Source organism: Culex pipiens, chromosome 1 (genome assembly GCF_016801865.2).
Source record: "Culex pipiens pallens isolate TS chromosome 1, TS_CPP_V2, whole genome shotgun sequence".
Taxonomy (NCBI): Eukaryota; Metazoa; Arthropoda; class Insecta; order Diptera; family Culicidae; genus Culex; species Culex pipiens.
In genome coordinates this window covers 103,369,563-103,388,932 of record NC_068937.1, presented here as the reverse complement: position 1 = coordinate 103,388,932, position 19,370 = coordinate 103,369,563, and the positions used below count along the sequence as shown (strand labels likewise).

General features: G+C 38.5%; 2 protein-coding genes across 2 annotated transcripts; one reads left to right on the top strand and one right to left on the bottom strand.

The window, feature by feature from the left end:
- Positions 1-3,952: 3,952 nt before the first annotated feature.
- On the top strand, positions 3,953-11,507 carry LOC120428855 (uncharacterized). Its single transcript, XM_039593980.2, has 3 exons — positions 3,953-4,671; positions 4,772-4,950; positions 10,657-11,507. Exons 1-3 carry the CDS (start codon positions 4,579-4,581, stop codon positions 11,258-11,260), a joined length of 876 nt encoding a protein of 291 aa, XP_039449914.1. The 5' UTR covers positions 3,953-4,578; the 3' UTR covers positions 11,261-11,507.
- Positions 11,508-15,388: 3,881 nt separating this feature from the next.
- LOC120428851 (uncharacterized) lies at positions 15,389-18,541 on the bottom strand. Its single transcript, XM_039593974.2, has 3 exons — positions 17,773-18,541; positions 17,496-17,694; positions 15,389-16,232 (listed from the first exon to the last, which is right to left on the bottom strand). Exons 1-3 carry the CDS (start codon positions 18,155-18,157, stop codon positions 15,863-15,865), a joined length of 954 nt encoding a protein of 317 aa, XP_039449908.1. The 5' UTR covers positions 18,158-18,541; the 3' UTR covers positions 15,389-15,862.
- Positions 18,542-19,370: the final 829 nt, after the last annotated feature.

Below are 19,370 nucleotides of genomic sequence, written 5' to 3'. Positions count from 1 at the left end.
ATTTGTAAAAAGATTCCAACTTACTTCACTTTCGTTTTCTTGCAAAAAAAAAGAAAAATTTCTAAACAGGTTTTCCTCCACTCTGAGTAAAACCAGCTTTCAGAAGCTTCACGTAGAGTAAACTTCTCCTGTACTACATGGTGGTTAGTGTCATGTCCGTTGGAGATTGAATCACTTTTTCCCACCACCATGACAAAAACAGCAACAGCAAAAACATCGAGTCAAAGAAGACTGGAATGGAACGCATTGCGTTGATAAAAATTTGCAGCGCAGCGGCAGCTATCATCGCCCAAGAAACACGCCAAGAGAGTGCGCCTGCTGGTTGGCGGATGTTCCGAAGATGGGCTTGGCCTTCGTGGGTCGGATGATCGCGCACGGATGCACCGAGGGCTTTGACATTGTAGGGTTGCCGGATGAATAGCAACACTTATTGTTTGTAGTAAGCATATCGACAGTTTCAACTTATCAACAAGTAAGCAAAATCAACATAATCAATAGAATCAACAGAATCATCAGAAACAACAGAATCATCAGAATCATCAGAAACAACAGAATCAGCAGAATCAACAGAATCACATTGACCGAGCTGAACAAGACATTAAAACAAATGACGTTATGGTAACTTTTGGTAACTCTATGCACGTGAATCGCTGTCACTTTCGTATCACATAATAAGGCAAACAATTTAGTTCAACGTGAACCTGGTTAGACAAGCCCACGTCGGATAACTGGTGGAGTGGACGGACTCTCATCTCCCACCAGATCCCAAGCCCTGAGCAATTCATGTTTTGCTGCAACCGTTTTCTCCAAACAGCAATTGCTATTTATGCTGCTGCCACTGCCACTTTAAGACCGACCATCCAACGGCAACGGATGTAATGAAAAGCGCGATTTCACCCAACTTCCTTTCCAGGCCAAACGAAAATGCTGCTTCTCTACTCAACCCTCGGATGCAAAGACCAGCAGGAGCCATGTTCATAAATTTCACACCAGATTGCATCGTTATCACTTTCCGACCCCCCTGGGAACCTTGGGGGACAAACATGCTGGCATCCCGTTTGGGGATCTTCTTCAGGACATTCGAATGTGCTATTTCCTGGAGTTCACCCGATTCCGGGGCTTGGGTTTACGATTTCAAACAGACAGTGTCTGTAAGTAAATATATTTTTTCAACCCAATGTTGTTTTAGGTCGAGACTAGGGTTAATGGTAATAATGGGGACTGTTTATAGGTTTTATTCAGATTTTTTATTGTTTGTTAAGGAAAAACATAAATTGACACTTCAAAAATGAACAAAAATCAACAATCAAATGTCTACAATAAACAATCAACAATAAAAAAAAACAGCTGTCAACAATCAATGGATCAAATTACAACCCTCAACCCTACCGAACATGTATCGCAAATTCCGTTTTCACCCATGTAGACATTGATTGGTTTTACGAGTTGTTGTATGTACGGGGTCCCTGTTGACTTGGGCCACGCTTTCGGGGGGATTCATTCAAAACTTGCCATCGCATATAAATGGCCAGGGCTTACCCCTGACATTGAAACGCCAGGATCACCAAAGGGGAAACCGGGAGAGAAGGTTGAACACAGCAATATTCCAGTAAAGTTGCTTTTTCCTCATATCCCACTGATGTTAAAGATGATGGGGACTTAAAAGGAACGGCAAGCTTCGGATTTCGCGTGCTGCTGGCCGGGTTTTGTTTTTTTGTTTGATGATCGAAGAAAGTGTGGAGTGAGTACGATTATGAACCGTGCATCATTCATGGGGCATTTTGCGGTTCGAGAATGGATGTAGTCTACGGGTGGAATTGATGAAGTTAGATTGGTCCCGTCAACTTTTGTCGTGAATGATGAGACTTAACTTATGTTGGAGTTAACCCTCTACAACCTAACCCCGCCTTTAGACGGGCTTCGATCTAAAAAATCGCCAAAATCCATTTTTCAACCAATTTTTGATCTTTAAAAAGCATTGGAAAGAAGAACTTTTTGAAATTTTAGAAAATTTTAGGGTTGGAAGTTTAACTTGTTTTATGTGACTTTGCCAAAGTCTTTAAAAATGTCATTTTTTTAGGGGTCAACTTTGGCTGTGTTTTTCACTAACATTTCCTATATTTTCAGTAAAAAGAGGTATGCAGTAATTTTTGTAGTGTCCCAGACTATGCCTCTACGCACTTTTTTGCAATTTAAATGATGATGGTGCGATTCTATAGCAGAAAATGTGAAAAACATGCAAAAAATTGAAAAGGTGACTGTAAAAACATGAAAAAATTAGATAGGCGAAATGTAATTATATTAGGTGGTAGAGTAGGCCAAATACTACCAAAACCAAACATAAACTAAACAAGATAAATGCAAATTAAAATATTAAAAATGAAACAAGAAAAACATAAAACATAAAACAAGCGAAGTAAAGTTTTTCGTAGTACAAAAGTTGCTCAAAATGACCTCCTGAACACGGGAAAAATAAATATTTTCGAAAAAAAAATTTGGGCAGTAGAGGGTTAAGTTCTGATGCAAATTTTTGTTCTGGGACCATCCATAAACCACGTGGATATTAATTTGATTTTTGTTTTGTTTATATGTTTATATGTTGATTTAAAACACATATAAAACTGTAAACTGGAGCGTTTGGTACGGTATGTCCACGCTTCCTTTCACCTCTGTCGATTCTGTGAAATGTGATCCAGACTTAGAATCCTCTCTGCGGTAAACACAACGCAGTAGGGCTGGCCGCTTTATTTTTTGCAATACATTTCAGTTGTTTATTAATGACAAGAAAAGTGTAGATTAGATTAGATTAGATTAGATTGGATTAGATTAGATTAGATTAGATTAGATTAGATTAGATTAGATTAGATTAGATTAGATTAGATTAGATTAGATTAGATTAGATTAGATTAAATTGGATTAGATTAGATTAGATTAGATTAGATTAGATTAGATTAAATTAGATTAGATTAGATTAGATTAGATTAGATTAGATTAGATTAGATTAGATTAGATTGGATTGGATTGGATTGGATTGGATTGGATTGGATTGGATTGGATTGGATTGGATTGGATTAGATTAGATTAGATTAGATTAGATCAGATAAGATTAGATTAGATTAGATTAGATTAGATTAGATTAGATTGGAATGGATTGGATTGGATTGGATTGGATTGGATTGGATTGGATTGGATTGGATTGGATTGGATTGGATTATGTTTATGTTTTTAAAAAGTGATTTTTAAACTAGTTGATAGTGTTGACATGATTCAATAGGGTGTAATATAGTTGTATGGAAAGAAATAAAGTTGTACAAATTTAATGAGCACAGCATCTTTTCAGTTCCTTTTGGGGTCCTTAACAACTCCCTACAGTTTTGGAACGATTGGTTAAGTCTCCATTTTGCGCAAAGCGATTAAATTTTCTTTATAAGTTTGTATGGGGAAAACCATTTTTTTTGGATTTTGATATTTTAAAAATATATTAAAACCAGATTCATATTCAAATGCACTGGAAGGTGCTCTACAATTTTCCCGAAGAGAGTTTGGTGCTAACTTGCTCCTATTAAAAGATACAGCGTGTTCAAAACTCGTCTAAAACGTGTTTTTTGCTCGAAAATCACGTTTTAGACGAGTTTTGAGGACGCTGTATCTTCTTTCAGGAACAAGTTAGCACCATACTCTCTTGGGGAAAGTTGTAGAGCACCTTCCAGAGCATCCGATCATGAGTCTGGTTTTGATATAGCGTAAAACGTGGATTTTTCAAATATCAAAATTCAAAGAAAATATTTTTCCCATACAAATTTATATGGAAAATTGAATCGCTTTGCGCAAAGTGAGGACTGAACCAATCGTTCTCAAACTTTGGTGAGTTGTTTAGGACCCCAAAATTAACTGAAAAATTACTGTGCTGGAAAATCGATTGTGGTATTACAGCCTAATGATTCAACCCTGTACTCCTGTACTACCATCACAAAAGACCATACTAAACGCGTACAATTTATTGTGCCATCATCATAACAACTTTACAAAGCATGGCTGGGGCGGTTGGTGGCCGCGGGAAGAAGCGACCGGATTTTCTTTTCACATTTGCAATCATGAGCGCTCCAGCAAAGCAGGTTCCCGGGACGGCACGGCAGCAAAAGAGAGCAATGTTTACTGCAGCGCTCTATTGGTGCAATTTCGCTGAACAACTTCGTACCAAAACCGGTCAGCTCACGCCACCAGAGAAGAGATGCCACCACCACTGGATGTGACACACGCGTGCTGAGAAGAAAAACACTCACGCGATTTTCCGACCTCAACGGACGCTGGCGTCGCGACGTCCGTGATCTTGACCGAGAAGAGAGAGCTGGTGGATCTTAAGGAACCACGGACAGGTCGTCGGTTAGTCTTATAAATACGACATCCCAATCGGTTGGCGCAGTTTTGCTTCAGCGAGTTCAGCGATCAGTGTCGTGTCGCGTGACGAAAATAGTTTCAAGTTCTTTCCGTCCAAAAAGTGTCAGCTGGTAAATTTTTCATGGTGACGTGAGCTGCTGAATCCGCGAAAAACAACATCAATTTAATTAACTTTAAAAAATGAAAGTGATCAGGTTTCTCCTGCTACTGATGCTGGTCGCAGTGACGTGCGCAAATCCCGCGGTGGATAACGGTGGACCCATCAATCATGTGGTACGCAAACTCCGGATATCCCTCCCCCTAAAAGTTGTGATCCATGGAAATTAATGATGTGCTTTTTTTTATTTTCTGTTATTCTCACACCAAAAAAAAGGCACCCACAACGGCTGCCAAAACCGCCCTGGAAGAGTCGTTCGTGAAGCGACTGGGCTCCAAGTGCACCCAAAAGGATAACAGCTCCTGTGTGATGCTCAAGCTGGTGACCTACATGAACCGACTGCTGAAAAAGTCCAGCATTGCGCTCGGAGAAAACGTGGAGCTGACTCAGACGAGGTACGGATTTGAGCTGCAAAGATGAGTTTTGGGGGGAAATATCCAATTAGTGATCCAGACCGAGTTGCTCGATGGTGAATCAAACCATGTTTTGCAATCGAAGTTGAATAGTGTTAGTGAAAAAGTGGAATGATGATTTCAATCTGTGTCGTGGTCGAGATGTATTCAAAGTGCAATGCATACTAAAAACTCAATCATTGCAAGTGATATCAGTGGATATTCGGGTGGCTTGACGTTTCTATGGAAAATCTTCAAAAAATGACCAAATGAAGCCTCTCAAATTTGTGAGCGATCGTAGGAGACTTGGCTTTCTGCAAATCGTTTGAATTTTGTTTGGAAAAGCCAACTCTTTTGTTATTTGATTTTCATAAATTTTACTGTTCTGCCAATTGAAAAACTAATAAAACAGTGTTGAAATTTATAAATTTGCTAAAACTTTCCCGAAAAAAGTATGATCTTATTTTGCTTTTGGAAAAAAATACACTCTAAAATAGGTAAATTACGTTTTTGACCAGTTGTCATATCCATGCTTTCTTCATGAATGTTTAAACAGAGATTTTGGATTTGAACGATATTTGATTAGATTTTTCAATCGGCAGATTTTTTTTTCAAAAGTCATAAAAATCTGAAATGCTTTTCAGAAAGGTTTTTTTAGTCTTAGTTGTGACCAGAAAATGTTTGTTCTGCATAATGAGTCCCTAGAAAAGAATCAATTTTATAGTTGAGCATTCCAGAGTCTTCCAAAACCGAATTCTAGCATGGAACCAAATTATCATTGTCAAATTAAAATTTCATAATTTGAAGAAAAGGTTTTTTTTATATATTTTTTTCTATATCATTAAGACTTTACTGCCTTTGTGCTTTTTTTAGGATTCTAGGGTCCAAAACAACCTCCTAAAATTTAGTAGTGATTAGTTGAGCCCCCGATTGGCGCAAAGCGATTGAATTTAGTATGAGAGTTTGCATAGAAAAACATATATTTTGTATTTTGATTTTTTTTTTCAGATTTAAAACGCAGTACAAAAGGGTTGAAATTGAGAACATTCATAGGGGACCATCCATAAACCACGTGGACACTTTAGGGGGGAGTGGCGATTGTACACGCTCCGTACAAAATAGATTTTTTGTATGGACAATTGTCCACAAAGGGGGGGGGGGGGGAGGGGGTTCGGAGACTTCAAAAAAGTGTCCACGTGGTTTATGGATGGTCTCTAGGACATTGATAGGATTTCAACTTATTTTTGGAATATTTTCCAATTAGTAAGGTTTGTCTCAAGATTATTATTTTTCAACCCTGCCCTGTACAGAAGCCACACATGGTTCATCAATATTTTTGGAAAACAAGTTATTTCAACAGTGTTTCAAAAACAATTGTGTTAAAAATCCTTATTTTGAATTCCGGGGTGACTTGACAGTCATAATTTTTCTTGTGATAATTAGATTTAAATTGTTCCAATTTCATTTTTATTTTATTTTTTAAGGTTGCTCATACAATTTTTAAGAAAAAAAAAAACAATATTTTTAATGAGCTAACTAAGTTTATATGTTCATACATATACTTTTAAGGTGATTTTTTTTTCAAAAGTCTAAATTTTGTCTAAAATTCATTAAAACTTGTTTTGTTAACAAAATTATCGGGTCATCTCGCTGATAATTTGGGCTCGAGCCTCGAGTCGATCTGGCCGATCGCCGATTGAGCCTGAATCGAGTTGAGACTCGAGCCAAAATTCTCAGTGGGTTGTTGCATTTTAAGGGGTTACATACATGTAAATCGGCAAAAAAAGTCAGTCATTTATATGAGCACACAATTATACGTTTTTTTATCTGTTTTCAAGGCTTAATGCCATATACATTTTCATTTATCAAAAAATTAAATTTTAAGAAATTTTGTTGCAACATTGACGAGATATAGCTATTTGCAGTTATCAGTTTCAAAAAACGGGTGCCACGGTATCTCAACACTGCCTTGACCAAATAGACTCATCATTTTAGTAAAGACTCGTTAAACCGGTTCCGTGTGCATGACGAAGGCCGATTTAAAAAAAAAAGGTAATTTTAAAAAAAGATAAAAATATTTTTGTGTTTTTCATTTAGAAAAACCTTGAGTTTAGGATTGATTCATGTATTTTTTTTTTCAAATCAAAATTTTGAAATCGAGCTTCATCATACAGGATATATTTTGAGAGTCTTCAGTGTTTGAAAATCATCTTTTTAGTTAGTGGATTGAATAAATTTTCTTTTTTTAATAGTGTTTCAAAACCCATAATATTTATTATTTGCCAACTTATTTTACCTTGTCCTAAGGCAGGTACAAATTTTATTTAAAGTTTTTGTCTCCCCACCTCCCCTCCCCCCTCTCCTTCAAAGTTGGCCCGGAAAATCAGGGGGCAAAAAAATATTTTTTCAAAAAACTTCAAAATTTCAATGGAAATTTTAGTGCGATCAGCTGAAATTGATTTAAAGTGCATTCCCCTGCGTTCAAAATATTGTTTAGCATGTTTCGGTTATTTAACCCTCTACTGCAGGGGTGCTCAAAGTTTCTGGAGGCCGGGCCAAATTTAAAGCTCAAATGAGCTTGCGGGCCAAATTTACAAAAAAAGTTTTTAAGCAAAATAAATTACGTTATTTTAACGTAAAAGATTACGTTTCAGTTATTTAAAAAAAAAGTGTATTCAAAATAATAGAAACCACAAAATAACTGGTTTCTATCGGTATTGTTGATTTTGTTGTTTCTGGTATTTGAAAAAAAAAAGTTTTTAGCTAAATGTACTTGTGTTTTCAAAAAAAAAATTAGTTTTGTTCTTATATTTCGAAAATGGTGGTGACATTACATGTTGAACAATTCATCTATAAGTTGAGTGTGGCTAATGAAAAATCGTTGAGATCCAGAATTTCAACATTTCAATGAAAAAAAACTTTTAGAAAATGATGTAAGCTTCCGTATAGTTAACCTGCAATCATTATTTTTTTTAAAAAAAAAGCGAAAAAACATTTATTTATTTCATCGAAAATTTACTAAAATTCAAATTATTTTTTAATAAACCCAAACATGCTCAAATGATTTTAAATGCAAAGGAATGCATATTTAATTAATTTCAGCTAAATGCACTAAAATTTCATTTTTTTAAGTTTTTTGAAAATATATTTTTGCTCCTGGTTTTCGAGCCAATTTTTTAATAATGGTGAAAGGGTGGGTTGATTGACGAAAGCTTTGTAAAATATTTGCTGCAAACTTGATTCTCAGATTTCCACATTTTGTCTGCCTGAATCAGTTGATAGTCAATCAGATTCGTTTTCTAACTGTAATGAGTTCGAATCCCTAAGGAAGTACAATGTAAGTTTGAGGGTCAATTCATAAAAGGGTCAATATGACTTGCAAATTAATAAAGAAAACTTTTATTTTTGCAACTATTACAGAATTCTACCTAAGACAAACTTGAACGTTTTTTTGATATTTATAAAAATGTTTGATAAATGTTTTGACGATATTTACTAGTTTCACTCACATTGAAACGTGAGAAATTGTTTTAATTACAAAATATTTTGAACAAATTATTTCCTAAATAATATAATTATAATCCTAAAGTGAGGATCAAAATATTGATAAATCATAAGATATTTTTTATTAACAAAAAAATTAAAAAGATTAGCATAAAAAAGCTTAAAATAAACCTTAATTTTGAAAAAGTATAAAATCACTTTACTTGATCATTCAAAACGGGTCCGCGGGCCACAAAATATCATCTCGAGGGCCACGTTTGGCCCGCGGGCCATACTTTGGGCACCCCTGCTCTACTGCCCAAATTTTTTTTTCGATTTTTTTTTTCCGTGTTCAGGAGGTCAGTTTGAGGAACTTTAGTTCTACGAAAAACTTTACTTCTCTTGTTTTATGTTTTTCTTGTTTCATTTTTAATGTTTTAATTTGCATTTATCTTGTTTATTTTATGTTTGTTTTTGGTAGTATTTGGCCTATTCCACCACCTAATATAATTACATTTTGCCTATCTAATTTTTCACGTTTTTAAAGTCACTTTTTCGATTTTTTGGTTGTTTTTCACATTTTCTGCTATAATCATCATTTAAATTGTAGAAAAATGCTTGAAGCATAGTCTGGGATGTTAGAAAAATTACTGCATACTTCTTTTTACATAAAATATAGGAAATGATAGTAAAAAACACAGCCAAAGTTGACCCCTAAAAAATACATTTTTAAAAACATTTGCAAAGTCACAGAAAACAAGTAAAACTTCCAACCCATAAATTTTCTAAAATTTTAAGAGTTTTCTTTCCAATGCTTTTTAAAGATCAAAAATTGGTTGAAAATTGATTTTTTGTGATTTTTTAAATCGAAGCCCGTTTCAAGGTGGGGTTGGGTTGTAGAGGGTTATACATCTTTTTAATCTTTGAAAATTTTCGATGTTTTGTATCGCAGAAAGCTTTTTTCGCTAATCTTATTTTCGCCAAATCTTACTTTTTTTGAAAACTAATGATTGCAAAACAACTGAACTATAGTAAAATGCATTTTAAAACACTTTTTAGCATTCAAATGTTGAGACTATGGCTTGTTATTTTAATTTTTATATTTATTTTTATTTTCTTGCCCCTCCACCCCCTTTGGCCCCGGCCAGAGCCGAGGGACAAAAACTTTCAAAAATATTAGCATCGGCCTAGTGTAAAATTGTCTAACGAATCCAAAAATGCATTCCTTTTTCCGATTCGAACTAATTTTCATTGAGAAAATCATGAAACTTTGAGAATCATAAAATAATGCTGTTTATCAACATTTACTAAATTATAGTACAGTAATCTTTTAACCCTTTCAAAAATTTATGAAAACTTCTTCTTGAAGTACTTTGCACACTTCTCTAACACGGTCAGTATGATTCCATATCATTCCTTACGTATTGAAATTGAACTCTTCATTTTGCGAAAAAAATCTCAAACCTATCAAAGTCACCCCGGTTTACAGTATCTTATTTTATGGGATATTCAAAGTTTTTTTTTGAACCTGCAATAATCCTGAGAGAACATTTTTCCATTTAGAATAAAAAATATAGTGTAAAATACTTTTTTTTTTGTTGGAACAGGTTAACAAAACTTTTTTGTGTGTTTGATTTTCTTTAAAGTTGTAGAACAGACAAAAACAAAAAAAAAAATACGATAGAATACGAATGGTCACTTTGTGTATTAGAACAGCTTTATGGTACAACACCATTTAAAAAACGCTGACGAACACAAAAATAGAAATGCGTGATATTGATAAACAAAATTATCTATTTCAATCCTGGCAACGTTCAATTGACCATCCGAGAAAAGACTCCCCCAAACCTAATCTATTTTGAATTTACATATAAGCACAACCGATACCACCGGTCCCCGGATGCGTTTTGTTGATACTCAAAATAGCAATCCCATACTAGGAAACATACTTCGAGAGCTGTTTGCTGCCTGTTGCCCGGACCGGAATTCAGAGCGAACGATATGTTATCCGTTTCATCAATTTCCGATTGCCTTTGGGAAGGGACATCACAAACTCATCCTTACAATCCGGGTCCGGGCATGAATTCAATCTGTACTGGGAAAAAATAGCTAATATTTTCCTGCTCAGAAATAAAATCTACATACAAAACGAATCCCTTGTCAAAGGAATCTCCCTGCTAAGGGATCTAAATTGTGTTTTTTTCTTTTTCTTTACCCCCTCAAAAGGTCAACGGAAGACCCGGCGGACGACTCCGAGGAGATGTCGGTGCTGGCCCGGGCTGCCAGCTCGGATGACCACAAGTTGAGCGTCCTGGTGGCGGACAAGATCTGGCGTTTCATTCAGAGCCGTAGCGTCAAGTGGAGGGCCTTCCAGGCGGCGGACATCGTGGTGGCGTCCGGCGAAGGTGGCAAACTCAATTTTGGCGTATCGCTCGACACCCGGAAGCTGGTGGAGGAAGGTCGCGGCAAGATGAAGCAACACCAGCACCTGCTGATGGCATTCGTGATGAAGGCCGGAATCATCGGGGCGTTGATCCTGAAGGGAATTGCCCTGCTCGTGGGAAAGGCCCTGCTCGTCAGCAAACTGGCCCTGCTGTTGGCCAGCGTGCTCGGCATCAAGAAGCTGCTGTCGAAAAAGCACGTGACGTACGAGGTGGTGGCACACGCCCCGGAACATCACCACCACCTGGACACGTACAGCTCTGGGTGGGCTCGGGCCATCGATGGGTTCGTGGAGACGTTCTCGAAGGGGCTGGAAAGCCGACTCATGAAAGCGGACACCGGCGCTGACGAGTTGGCTTACGGTGGCCAGAAGCCGGTGACGCAGTAGAACCCTTTGACCTGTTTCTGTTGTAGTGTTTCCTTTTCTGGTGAACTTCAATCGGAGATTGGGGTTGATGTCGTATTCTAGTACCCGGTACCTGATGTGATTGTTTTTTTTTCGTGGCACCTGTCCTGTGATAATCGTCTGTATACTCTTTTTCAGCTTTGCCGTTACTTATTTATTAACTTATTTATTTATTTATTTACTTATTTAATAACTAATTTCAAAATAAATCTTTGTAATTGCTCTTCAATTGACTTTTTTATGGATTGATATTAAAATTGATATAAGTTTGCACATAAACATTAATTATTATTAAATAATAAGTTTCTAACATTTTCCAAAGTTCTTTTCAAAATAAATATCATTATGAGCTTCTACCGAGATCAAAAAGTACAAACAATAATGGGCTGATTTTAAATTTAATTGAAGCAATACTTCCGAAAAGAAATTATAATATCATTGCTGCATTAAAAATCAGTTGGATTTGGTTTTATTTAAATATTTTTATGCTCAGTTTATTTGCGGTGAAAAAGATTTTTTAAACAACTTGCGCATTTTTTTTTGCACCTTCTTCGTGTGGAATAGATAACGAATTCTTTAGAATGAAATAACTCATGGGGACACAATTTGTTACTTCCTGGTAGAGGTGGTATAAGGTTGTCCTCGTTTTGTATCAAATTCAAAGAAATCGGGTGAAGAGGGGGGGGGGGGGGGTCACATGCCCCCTTCGACTGAAATTTGTTTGAGATTTGTCCGGGTCATTCTTAAATTCCGTAATCCATTTATATCTCATACGTGTGCCCTCCCTTCTGTCAGGGCCTTGTCAGAGTGGTCTTGATTGCTGTAATATCACCATTAGAAATTTAGGGTTGTTTGGGTGAAACTTGAAAAAACTTTAATTTTCCGGTTTCTTTTTCTTTAAGTCGCTCTATTTCAGCAACCAGAGGTCTTGAACTTAAAAAAAATATATTTTCAGAAATGGTCAATAATGGTCACTATTTTTTAAAATCAAAAAACAGCAAATATTTCACTGAATCAAACTTTCGGTGGCCAAATCATAAAAACGAGGCACTTTATCGATTGCAAAATCAAATTTACATAAAAAATGATCAAAAAATGTTATGCATAAAATTACATTATTTCCAAAAATCACTATTTTTTCATTAATGCATAACTCGGGGGCAAAATGTTTGACCATAATTCTCTATGGCTCAAAAGTTGCGGGTTTTTGTCCCCTAAAACATATCAAAAAGTCTCAAAAATAAACATAAAATACAGATTATGGGAAATTGAGCTTTTGTTAAAAAATGTTTGATTAAAAATCGTTTAAAAAATGTTTTTTTCGCGCAACTATTTTTTTCTGATTAGTCCTAAACAATACATACAACTTTGCTGGAGACACCAAATTGATCAGAAAATTGCTTCAAAAGTTACAGATTTTCGAATATTTACGTATCCTATTTGTATTGAGAACGAAGCCATGCATACAAATGTGTTTTTGCATGTATCCGGATGTTAGATAAATGGCCGGAAATTATATCAAATATCATTATATTATATATTGTTTGATAGATAGTTGAAAGACTTCCCAAATAAGACGAGTTCAAAACATTGAAGATCTGGCAACCCTGTCTCAAATTATAACCACTTAAAAGAGTGAGAGAAGAGTGACTTATGTACTAATTTGAAGCCCGATCTCACCTATCTGAACGAAAACTATGTCCGGCTGCATCATCCAAACTATTGTAGGTAATTGAAAACCATTCAAACGAGTCTGGAAGATCGAAAATCTGGTAACTCTGCCAATACTTTTTGAGCTAGATTTTGATTGACCTACAACCTTGTTTTTGCGTACTTTGCTTCTAATAAATTTATAATCCAGATGGAAATTATTTCTGGATGTTTTGTGTGATCCATATTCGGTTAGGAGTGAGGAAGGCACCAACCACGTAGGTGGATTAAGCTTGTTTTTTGGTTTTTTATTTCTTGTTATTGTTTGCCATAACCTTGCTCAAATTATAAAATTTGTAGTGTGTGTGTGTGTGTGTGTGTGTGTGTGTATGTGTGTGTGTGTGTGTGTGTGCAACCGACCAAACGGGACCACGCGGTCACTTCTTACAAATTGAGTTGTTTCCATGTATTTTTTAGATCTACATTCTATACCTGCAAATAACTAGCATAGGCATTTTGAAGGTTCTGCCGAGCTTCGGTGACCCATTTCTACGCTGGCTAGCCGAGCGCGAGGTACTTCAGCTTTATCGACAAGCACCGCCCTGAAGAACGTTTGCACCAATCGGATTCAAACGTTATTTAGAACTTCCGAACCCTTGTCAAATGGACAAGGACCCATCGCGTATATAGTTGATAGTAACAGTATTCCTTATTCCAGTCATAGCTCATCAAGCCGTGATGGCCTAGTGGTTAGCATTTTTGCTTCAAATCGAACCCCGAATCGAGCGACTTTGATTTTTCGTTCATGTTCAGAGTTTCAAGATTTGTGTTGTTTCCTATGATGTTCCCTATATTTTCTCGTTGGGAGCAGATGGGAATCGAACCCAGGACCATTCGCTTACAAAGCGAACACCGTAACCAGTCAGCCACGGCCGCTCTTAAATTATAAAATTTGCAATAATATAAAAATCCATTAGCACGGTTTTATAAAAAATCCTACCTTTTAATGCACCGCTCTTCAAAACACTTTCTTCACAAGCCATCGACCACGCATGCCCAGATCTCGCTGTTGGTACTGCTGACTCGATTGTTTACATCCGGAAATGTGGAAATATTCAATTTCGTTTGGTCAGTTTTCAATGCATGCGGGCACAACCGGAAACTCTGGAAACTAACTCACAGTGGTTATTAATCGGAGTTATTGTGAGCACGGGAACTATGTTTCAATGTAACCGTACTTGATTTCACTGCGATTTCTGATGGTTAGCACTAGGGCATATCATGAATGTTATGATTTATTGGTCTAATAGATTTTGTACGACGTATATTTCATGTTTTGTTGTGAATTTTTGCGATAAGTTTAACTCTTCTTGCGATTTTTGCTTTGAAGACTCACTTTTCACTTAATGCATAATTTTCCAGTCACAGATTTCACTTACACTACACGACACTAGTTTCGGATATTGAATGCTTGATTTGACAGTATGAAACGGTGCTCCAAAATTGGGATTTAAATTGAATATTGCGTTGGTCGTAAAGTTTCATGATATGTTTTCCAATTGGTTTTTATTTACCTTATAAATCATATCCAAATAGATGGAAACTGTATGAAAGCTAATGATGGTATCGTTTCACTTATTCAATGTGATTGCTCACTCGAAAAAACGCAGTCCCAACTTACATATTCAGTGTCTGATTTATTACGTTCACCATAATTAAACACCTAACTCAAAGTACGGTTCTGCTATAAATCCTATCATAGTTTACAACTGCTTGAGCTAAATCATCGTCTTGTTCAAACATAAACCCAACATTATCTCCACCTGTTCTGCCGTTTGCCTCTACCAGAGCCCATATCTTACAATTAACAACTTTGTGATGCCTTTTGAAACCCAACCCCTCCCGGATGCACACGGGCACCGATGCAGCACACCTACCCACCGCAAACACCAGCCGAGCCAATAAATGAGATGTAATTTTCAGCACGGGTGCACCAGCCGTTCCATGGCAGCGACTTCCAGCAATGAGTCTAATTGGTCTTAAGACACGCGGATTTGCATGTTTGAATGGGCGCCGCCGCCGCCGATTAGCGGCTGAATTGGACCTGCTCGATCAACCGACCTTCCCATCTGGACACGATCGTCCCCGTTGTCCGGCTGGATGTTGGCCGATTGGCCAATTAGCCGAGTTTGGAGCTGATTTCACCTTCATGTTTGAGATCTCGTGCAGACAGGAGATGGCTGTGGAACTTCTTTCTTTTGCTGAAAAAACGGTCGAATCAAGATTTGAACAAGTCGTAGTTACGAAAGGCGCCGCAATTGGCGCCACCATCAGTTTCAGTGGTTTCAGTTGAATTTATTCACGCTAATGGACAACAGATTGCGCTAGTGTCAACAGCGTTTAAGCGATCGTTTATGGAGAGTTCGGATTCAAACTGAAAACACCTGGACGAGTTATACTTTTTTTTCAATTTCCCAGTTCTTTCAATAAATAAATAAATATTAGTTTATAACAGGCATTGTACAGAAGGCACAGCAGGGAAGAAGGTTCAGCTTTCAAGGGAAAATCAATATTACAACAGACGGAAAGGCTTCCGAGGCCACCTGGCGTTCCGTGGCGGTGACCAGGAAGCCGTTTTTCTTCGATAAATACTATGACTAATGTATACTAAACAGTTCTATCAGCTTCTCTCCAGCGAAGGAAGACCTCATCGTGATCATTGGGACTTTTTCTTGTTCTTTTTTTATGGGGGACGGGGGCTTTTTTCTTTTAGGGAGTTTGGGGGGTTGTTCTCTTGGACTTGGAGGTAGAGCCGGGCGTGTCGCACAATAACGGGACACAGCCTTGCGGGTGTCGTTTTCACGGTTTCAGTCACAGGGGGCAGGTGTTGTTTGGGTGTTGGGTTCTGTCAGTGAGCTTACGGAGCGACGGGGCTCAGTAGTACTTGCCGGTTTGGGGCACCGGGTAAAAGTCCTGCCGCTTGATTTTGCCGCCCGGGAAGTGGTGACGGTCGTTCGAGGACGCAGCTGCCGAGGCACCACCGGACACGCTGCTGGTGCCGCTGCTGGATCCACCGACCGTGGCCGACTTGTCCGCGGCCTGGTTCGTGTCGACGACGGCGTTCACGTTGCTGGCCGCGCCGAGGCCTCCTTCGGCGGCGTGCAGGGCGGACGGTCCGTCGTGGTGGCCGAGGTGTCCGATCGGGTACATGTCGTGGCCGGCGCCGGGGAATCCGTGGTGGAAGTCCATGCTGTATGGCATCAGGAACGGCTCCTGATGGTCGAAGTACGGCGACGGCAAAACGCTGGAAAAAGCGATCAAGTTGATCCTCACTCTTGTTTACAATTTGGTGTCATATTCTTGCAAAGAACGCTCAAACGAATGCAGCATTGCACTCAACTGCTGACAGAGTTCCAACAGTATGGGATTAATTTTAAATTAATCAGTTTTTGTCAAAACTGAGCCCACTCAGAAATTAGTACCTGGGACATTTGCCAGATTTCAGTGAACTCTGCAAACTCAGATCGCTATGAATTTCACTTTTTTTTGTTGAATTCTGAGTGAAATTAATTCAAATCTGACATATGCCCAATTTACTCATATCTGGGTAGATTCAGTATTGACGAAAACATAGTGAATTTTGAAAGTGCGTGTAGGCTGGACAGCGAAGCCATTTTTCTAGGTAGAAAGTCACCTATCGTCATAAAATTTGGAAAACAAAGTACTATGAGTTCCGAATGAACAAATCTTCACAGAGTATTAATTATGTCCGAAAATTTGTATTGCTATCGAGAATTCAACTGGCGAATAAAGTTATTAATTCAACAGAAATCAATTTTCCTGTTCGGCATAACTCGATGGCAAATCGAACGTTTGTGTGTCATGAACAAATAATATTCGATTGGGCTTATGGACATGGCAATCCACGTGAATTCTTTGATCAGGAGGAAATAAAACTCTACCGATGCGTTTAGTCGTAACTCGCAATTATTTTTTTTCCCTTCAGAGTACCATTCTCGGAAAATGCATCACTACGAGTGAAACCCACTTGAAAAAAATAAATGATCAACCTTTTCATTTCAAAAGAAATGTTCCGGATAATCCGGTTGAATTTCCGATTGAGAAAGAGTTGAGTGTTCATTCATCATTTCCATTCGAAGTAGATTGCTAGGAAATGTTGCTTAGGAATTTGCAACCGAACATTGGTTCGGGTCTCTCAAATGACATTTTTTTCCTAGGTTTGCTTTGGATTTTATCATTTGAAAAGAATAACTTTACCTACAATTTTATAAGCAGGATTATGATGTGCAATGTGAAAAGTGTTGACTTTTACGATTTTGCTAGCAAAATTTGTTTCAATTTTGATCAAAGTATTGCTAGAAAATGTTTAAAGTTGATCACGATCATGGATTGTATTTCGCCTTGATTATCCATTAATTTCTTTCAAGCTTCTTAATTGCGATTGGAATTTAATTCGCTGAATCGTTCAACTTACGAAATGTCTCTTAAAAACCCTCAAATTTGTTCCCATTCTAACAAATCAGCTCCAAACTCCCCAGATACTTACGCAACTGGTTCCATGAGTTTCTTGAAGGTCATCATTGCTACGACAATAAGGGCAATTTTGGCGACCAAGAAGGCCTTAATCGCTAGCAACTTGACTCCGGCGATGGCGAGCGCGTACCAGCCGATCTGGCTGAAGACCAGGAATGCGGGCACGAAGAAGCGCATGTGCTTACGGGTCTTGCCTCGGGCTCCCGGGGCTCCTGTTGGTAGGGAAGAATGGAAAGATTCGGGTTGTTACTGGCAGGGTGTCAAGGGTACGACATGGTGAAGGGTTCTACCATCGGCCTTTCTGAGCAGCGACACCTCGATGAAGTTCGGATAGTCGGCGGAGCGTTCGATGTTGAAGACCATCGGTCCGATCGGGAACTTGACGGCGTTGCCGCTGAGGAAGTCCAGGGCGCGGGACGAGCGTCCCTCGACGGTCAGCGGGATTCGCTCCACGGGTTCGATGGCGAACGCTCCAAAGTCGACCGGTTTGCGGGTGGCCAGCTTCTGCACGACCTTACGGGCCAGCCGGGTCACGCAGGACGCGTTGTTGGCGCAGGACCAGCTCAGCTCGTTCAGGACGTTCTCCGGCGCGACCTCCGGCTTGCTCTCCTCGGCGAGGGCACTTCCGGCCACCACGCAGATGACCAGGATCGACACCACTTTCTTGAAATACATTTTGGCTGCTTCTTGGTGCTTCGTCGTCTTCCTCTCACTCACAAGGACACACCACACTCGCTGCTGTCGCACTGGGGTTGCCCAAGGACCAAATCACTACCGACCACTCCAAGTCCTCTAGAACAGTCTACGGAGAACTGTTCAGCACGGCAAAGGAAGACACACTCACACTCTCTCTCTCTCTCTGTTCCTTATCTCATTTGTAGCTGCTCCACACTCTTATCGGTACGTTATCACTAAACACTAAGAAGCAATAAAATGATAGATTTTTAGAAATTACAACGAGTTTTATCCATTTCACACTTGGCGAGCTCCAAGACTCCCCCACCCCAGGCAACCAAGAAAAGCTCACGAACAAAAAACAAATCCGAAAACTGATAACAAACACCCACCCACCCCTCAATCGGAAAACACCTGCCAGAGCGAAAGAGAGAGAGAGAGATGCCCAAAAGGGAAAAGCGGAAAATCACTCATCCACCCACTCGAGACTTGCGCTGCAATGCCGAGGAAAATGTGTGCTTTCAAATTGGATTAATTAACAGGGCCGAAGGGGCTCGCTCGAACACGCGAACACACGAACGAGCAAGAAATGGCTTTTCCCTCGAAATTTTCCAACAAGGTTTGCACACAGGTCCACCTGCACTGAAGGGCAGCCAAGTAGGTGAATCGTTGTTGTTGTTTTTTTTATGACAAATCATGGCGATCGATTAGCGTTTTTCGTCAATCTTTACCTTTAATCAGCCTGTGGAAAGGACCTGGAAAGCTAATGGGTTGTGAAATCTTGGACACTTCCGATGTGCTCCATGGGGGAGTGATAATGGTCAAGGTTACACCTAGCTTGGCATTGGTGTTGGATTGTCAATAAAGGGAAAAAGAGTGCAATCAACGAATGTGATTAAAAACAATATTTCGAATTGCAGTGCCTAAGCAAGTTTTTCACCATTTTTTTTAGTGCACACCAGAAAGATTATTTTTGCCAAAAATGTGTGCTCTAAGATAAGCATTCTCAAATGTATTCCAAAAATTGCTATATATTTTATTGCATTTGTTTTAGAAAAGAAATAGACAGAAACAGTGCAGTTGGCATTTTTTAACCCACCGTGAGTTGGTTGATGCCTTCCTCACATTTATATAGCTTTTTTTTTTGGTAAAATAAAAATGTTCAGCCAGCGAATTTTCTCTAAACACAACTTCACATACACATAAATATTGA